Source organism: Euprymna scolopes, chromosome 39 (genome assembly GCF_053919585.1).
Source record: "Euprymna scolopes isolate OS-2025 chromosome 39, ASM5391958v1, whole genome shotgun sequence".
Lineage (NCBI taxonomy): Eukaryota > Metazoa > Mollusca > Cephalopoda > Sepiida > Sepiolidae > Euprymna > Euprymna scolopes.
In genome coordinates, this window is record NC_136520.1 from 170,001 (window position 1) to 177,053 (window position 7,053).

Genomic DNA, 7,053 nt, shown 5'->3' on the forward strand with positions numbered 1-7,053 from the left:
TGTGTACCCTAGTTTTTTTTATTTATTTTGGATTGTGCTTTGCGAATTATTGTTATTATGATTTTTTTTTTCTTTTTGGGATGGATATGTTGTTTGGTGCGAATGCACTTATTGATTTGCTCTTTTATTAAATATTACTTTCAAGTTTAATTAAAGTTTTTTTATACCTGTTTTTATTAAATTGTTAGGTGAAAGTATACCCTCCCGTCCCCATGGCTTTCTAAATAATAACGTCATTATTTCAGCACGGCTCAATAAGTGCAGGAGTACCTTTTATTTCTTGAATAAAATAAAAACTACTCGACGAGAACACTACTGTTTTTGTTTTAATAATTATTTTTTATTCAAAATTAAAAATTTCAATTGTTCAAAACATGTTTTTTTTGCCATGACCATATTTTTCATGCACATGCTCTACAAATGTTTCAAAATTATCTAATATTTTTTCACTTTCTACTTGATGACGAGTGTGGACCCTACGCAAACCTTTGCTTTCCAAGAACTGCTCCCTTATGGCACATGTGCAGAACGTTTTCAGTGGTTCATTTATCCATTGAATTACGTCAAGTACAAATTGGATGGTTGGTTGGTTGTTTTTGTATTACGGCATATCAACCCTTTTCGGGTTATTTAATGCCGAATCCAAAGATTTTGAAGAAAAATTTTTTAATAGAATATATTTGTTGTTTTCAAGTCGGTTTCTATTCAACCCATAGTTGGAACCCTAACAGGTACTACCACTCTGGGTCAGAGTGGACCTGGGAGCAATGGTAATTAAAGGATGGCTCCACACTCCCCAAAGCTCGCAAGCTGGGGCTTCACCACTGGATATAGTTTAAGGTCATATCCAGGACCCCCATTGAGGGACTTTTACCCTCTGCAGGGGGGCAGTCGATGTATTCTAATGCCCCACCGACAGGGCCTGTACAAATTGAAATCAACAGCTGACTTATATGGGATTTATATCAAAACTAGATTCAACTTTTTTTGTGTGCTATTTCATTTCACAACTACATGTTTCTCACTTTTTTTTTTTTTTTTTTTATCGATTATGTTTTCTGTTTTGACTTTTGGTGCTAATGCAGAGAGTGATCCGCACTATTTTTTAAATCGTATTTTCACGTTTAATTAAAGTTTTATGATATGTTTTTTTATTCAATTGTAACAAAACACCCTCCCCATGTTAAGAATGGCTTTTAAAATAACATTATTTCAGCAAGGATCACTCTCTGCATGAGTACCAACTTTCTTCTTTGAGTAAATTTCATTCATTTTTTAATTTTTTTTTTTGGGGGGGGGGCCTGAAAAAGTTTTTCATGGCTATATAGACCACTGAAAACCTGCGCATGTGCCATAAGGAAGCAGTTCTTGGAAAGCAAACGTTTGCGCAGGAACCACACTCCTCATCAAATGCCTTTCACTTTTCATGTTATATGCCTCTCTATACATGACTTCCATCAACATGAGACCATTTCATCTCCTCTACTGATCCCGATATGTATATCAAAAAATCATATAACAAAATAATTTGCAAAGTTTAAGCCAAAATAAAAAATATCCATAAAAAACAAAACAAAACAAAACAAAAAACAAAAACAATCCGAACAAGCCAAAATAAAAAAGCCATAATAAATAAGAAAAATTAGGCGCTCCCTAAGTCAATCTGCAACATCGGAGCCATATTTTCGTGTACGTCCGCCTTTTTTATTATTTTATTTTTTGTTAAACTGTTAGGTGGAAGCACAGAATAGTTACAAAACACCATCTCCATGTTAAGTATGGCTTTCGAAATAATGTTTTTATTTCAGCGTGGTACCAAAAATACATAAATACCGAAAAATATTAAGGTCGAAACAGGTAAAAATTTACAAACTTGAATTTCCCTAGGGTACTTGTACAGTTTAATCAAGACATCAAAAAATAAAAAAAAATATAAAAAGAAAAGGTTATATTGCATGTATCCGTTATGGAACGAAGTTCTCCGAAAAAAATTTCACCTAATTTCATCAAGTATCCCCCCCCCCCCCCAGCGAAAAAACAATTGGGGGAGTTGTACAATCATCAACCCCTGCATAATTTCTATTCTGATAGGTTTTTTGAAAGTTTTTCACTGGATTATTATTGATTGGACACTAAATAACCAGATTATGAAAATAAAAATTGAAAAAAGAAATCATTATTTCGACATTTGAAAGGGATGCTCACTTTTTAGTTACAACGTTCTGGTAAATCGGTCACCCATTTTTTTTTTTTTTCTTGTTCTAAACACTGAAGATATGAAATGGTCCCATGGTGACAAAGCAATGTATGGGAGGCATACGATATGAAAATTTAATTTAAAAAAAACATGCTACATTAAATAAAAAACACTAAAAACATATCCAGTTAGGTAGAAAAGTAAATTATATTTTTTTTATTTTATTACATTTTCACCCCAAACAAGGCACATTGCCACTTTGATGTAGGGGGCTGCTATTAGGGACACAGGCTACAGGGGTACTAGGTGGGGAGTTGGGCAGCAAGATGTCGGTTCACTTTACACTTGAACTTCTGCATGTCAGTACAGTTGGGGAAGCAGGAACCTGGCAGGGAGTTCCAAAGTCTAGTGGTTCTGGGGAAGAAACTACTGGAGTAGAAGGGTCTCTTACATCTAGGGATCTCTACTGTGAAGGGGTGGGATTATACTGTTTGTCGGGTTTGTCGGGGGTATTTACGTAGAAGGGGGCACAAGTGCTTGCAGCTCGTCGGAACATACACCATTAAAGTATTTGTAGAACAGGCAGAGGAATGCAACATTGCGTCGATGGGACAGAGGCTGAAGCTTGGATGACAGTTCAGGACCTATTAGGTTGCCGACTCTCTTTTGAACCTTGTCTAGGAGTGAGAGACTAGCAGCAGATGCACTGGCCCAAATAGGACAACAATACTCCATACATGGGCGAATGGTGGCCTTATAGAGGTACAGGATACTTTCAGGGGTCAGTAGCTTTCTAACACGGTAGAGAGAACCTACCCTTTTCGTAGCGGTCCTGGCAATGCTCTCAATGTAATTGTTCCAACTCATGTTTCCTGTGAACGTTAGGCCAAGGAGTTTAAAAGATGTGCTTTCAGATAAAGAGTCTTTGGCCATTGCTATTAATGGTAGAGAAGGTTTCTTGTAGTTATTGAAGGAAACAAGTTTAGTCTTGGCAGCATTGAATGTGACCATCCATTTTTGTCCTGATTCCACTACAGATTGGAAGTCATTCTCTAGTGTTTCTACCATTTCTTTAGATATGTGTTGTTTTCCTGTCGTGTCTGTTATAGAGTGTGGTGTCATCAGCATATATACCCATCTCACAGACAATTTTGTTAGGGAGGTCATTTATGAATATTAGGAATAATAGACGTCCAAGGATAGACCCCTGAGGCACTCCCGCATTTATATCATATTGTTTCGATGTACGGCCATCGAGGACAACCTGGACTTTTCTCTTATCTAAGAAGAATTTAATTATGTTAATTATTCTTCCAGTGATATCGTATGATCTGATTTTCCTGAGAAGACCTTCGTGCCATACCCTGTCAAAAGCCTTAGATATATCTAGAGCTACTGCTCTACCCTCCCCTGCTTTGTAAAGTAAATGGTACATACGCTCAGAGATTACAGTTAGAATGTCTGCTGTGGAACGGGCTTGTCTAAATCCATATTGTTGGTTGGTAAGAAGTTTAGCATCTGTAAGGTGATGGATTAGAGCTTGGTTAATTATGGACTCAAATATTTTGGCAAAAAGTGGGAGGAGGCTAATGGGGCGGTAATTTGCTGGGTCAGTTCTTTCGCCAGAATTCTTGAAAACTGGTACCACAGAAGCAGTTTTCCAGCAGGCAGGAAAACAAGATTCATTAAGGCATTTGTTGTAAAGTTTGGAGCTACTTCGGCAGAGCACTTTTTTAATAGCACAGCTGGGATGAGATCAGGTCCACATGCTTTTGCAGTGTCAAGATTTTTTATAATGGCATGCACCTGAGAAAGGGTGATTTTCAGATTGTCAAGCATGGCGTTTGTCCGCAAAGGAAAGTCTGGGAGAGGGTGGTTAGCAGGGTCTAGTGTGGAGTTGGAGGCAAACCGACTGGCAAGCATGTTAGCCTTCTCAGTTGCTGAGCAAACAACTTCATGATTGTTGGATAGTGGGGGAATTGTTGATTGCCCATTATTTACTACACTGTTGTAGATTTTCCATTTTATATTGCCTTTGATAACATTTATTTGTTATGTATTTGTTTTGGTTTTTTTTGACAACTTTCTCGAATCTATGTGTACAGTAATACAAACCATAAAAACTAAATAAGTTAAAAAAAAAAAAAAAAAAACAACTCAAAACTTTATTTTCATAAAAAACAATGGTGCTAATGCACTTACTGATCCGTGTTACTTTTTAAATCGTATTTCCAAGTTTAATTAAAGTTTTATGATGTTTCTTTATTCAAGGTTCAAGTACAGAATAGGTACAAAACACCCTCCCCATGTTAAGAATGGCTTTTTAAATAATAACATTATTTCAACACGGATCAATAAGTGCATGAGCACCAAAACAATAAAAAAGTCATGTTCATTCTTTTTTTTTTCTTTGAGAAACAAAAATATTTATGATTTACAAATGTCATTTTTACTTTCTATGGTTTTGATATACCCGCGTTTTTTTGGTTACAAAATGGGTTACTGATTTACCACAACGTTGTAGCTAAAAAGTGAACACCCCTTTCAAATGTCGAAATAATGATTTCTTTTTTTCAATTTTTTTTTTTTCATAATCTGGTTATTTAGTGTCCAATCAATAATAATCCAGTGAAAAACTTTCAAAAAACCTATCAGTATAGAAATTACGCAGGGGCTGATGATTGTACAACTCCACCAAACAATTTATGATGCCGAGAAAAAGGTTCGATTTTTAGGAAAAGCTAGTATTAAAGATGGGGAAGGAATGTCGGCGCTTTAACTGGAGTTATCTCCCTTTGGCGTGTTCAAAAATTTTCATAATGGTTGACTTCAACGCGCTCTCATAAAAACGTGTTTTTTCGCTGTAAAAAAAAAAAAACTACTCGATTAAATTAAATTAATTTTTTGGTGCTAGTACACTTACTGATCCGCGCTATTTTTTTAATCGTATTTCCAAGTTTTATGATATGTTTTTTATTCAATTGTATGGTTAAAGTATAGAATAGGTACAAAACATCCTCCCCTCCCCATGTTAAGAATGGCTTTTTAAATAATAACGTTGTTATTTCAGCACGGATCAAGTTAGTACCAAATTTTTTTCGGAGATGTTCAGTCCAAAACGGATACGTACAATATAACCTTTTTTCGATATTTTCATTTTTGAATGTCTTGATTAAACTGTACAAGTACCTTAACTTGGACATACTATTAAAAAAAAAAATCTCACGGTAACATAAGTGCATAAGAAGCCTCTTTTTAAGCAAAACTTACGTTCGGACTGTTTGGGCTGCAGTACGGTGTAGAATCACGATGGAAACTTCTTCCGGGAGTTTTCGGACTTCCGTAGAAAGAGGAACGAGGACCATTGTTGTTGCTGCCGCTCCAGTTTGGTTTATAACCTGGACTTCCATGAAGAAACGATCGACTTCGATTCCCAAATGAAGAATTTGGGGAACTAAAGCGAGGCGAAGAAGAATGGTTATAGGGAGTCCCGCTTATATTATCGTGCGCATAATTGCGCCCGCCGCCGTAACCTTTTGACATCGGCTTCTTATGACCATTATCACTGGCATAATAAGGGCTATTCGGGCTGGAGGTCCCCATGGGATCACCGAAATGCGTATTAATTGGACTCATGGAAGATCCCCAGGCTAAACGCGCGCCTTCATTCTTGCTGTTACTACCTTGAGGGGTCGTGTTAAAGAAGGTAGAGTTGTCTCCGTTATTGGTACTGCGTTGATTTACACTTAAACTGTCGTCTTTCAGGGCTGGAGAACCCCAAATAAGTTTTGGTGATTGATCCATAATGTCAGCGTTGTAGATGATGGCTTGGTTTGATCGTCTCTCGATGAAAAGCCCTTTTAAAATTCAAATTTCAATTATGTATACAAAGTAAAATGATAAAAGGTGTCCATTTTGGAAATACAGTATATAAACTTCCGGTTTCGACTCCGTATGGTAATGAATGACTTCCGGTTTGTGGTTGGGACCAAAATGATTTTTAAAATAAGTAAATATTTTAAATTTTATTTTACTTATTTCTCTATTTTTAAATAATTCTGGTTTTATTTATTAAATGACATTAAAAATAAATAGCGTCAAAATTATACGTGCTTGCACGTTCAACAATGGCTACCACCACCACCACCACCACTTATAACGTAAGGAATTACATTGCTTAATATCCGGAAAACTATTTGTTTGCGGAAAATTTAAGTGCGATATTCGTTTTCAGCATACCCGAAAATTTCCCAGTCATCACATTAAAGGTGATTGTTAAGGTGGAAAGTAAATAAAAATTTATCAAAACAAATATTTTTTATTCGTTTTTTTTTTTTTTTTTTTTTTTTTTTTTGCAGACTGTTATCCTCATCTTCATAGTAGTTGTTGTTTCACCACGTTTCGGCCAACTCATCCTCTGGCTTTTTTCAGGTGGTCGACCGCGACAGGCTCGTGGAGCAATGGATAGAGGCATTGAGTCTCTACAATTCCAGGTGAAGTGACTCAACGCAGAGTGGCTGGACAAGGAGCATTCCAGTTGCAAGTACATCTGTTATCTACACCGACGCAAATATTGCACCATAAATAGCAAAACTTGATAATTATCACGGACGGGGTTGAAAGCACTCCATGAGATAAAGGTGTTGAGTTTTCATCCAATCAACATTCAGAGAAAGCGAATTTCAAAATATTTTTTCTGGCAGCTTTTGATGGAGCCGGTTTGAAACCTATAAAAAAGGCACTGTGCACGAAACCCAGTCAATCAAGTCAGATTTCCCTTGAAGTATTAATAAGTACCACAATGCTCGCTCCGTCTCGCAATGTAATATGATTTTGCGGACCTTGCACCTGGAACT

The 7,053-nt window shown here is 36.5% G+C and overlaps 1 protein-coding gene across 1 annotated transcript in view; it reads right to left on the bottom strand.

Moving 5' to 3' along the window:
- The window catches only part of LOC145263589 (uncharacterized), a 19,943-nt gene extending 13,788 nt beyond the window's left edge, over positions 1-6,155 (bottom strand). Inside the window, exon 1 of the mRNA XM_080120433.1 lies at positions 5,468-6,155. Coding sequence (XP_079976559.1) covers positions 5,468-6,001 — 534 coding nt within the window. The 5' untranslated portion in view covers positions 6,002-6,155. The remainder of the gene's footprint in view (positions 1-5,467) is intronic.
- Positions 6,156-7,053: the final 898 nt, after the last annotated feature.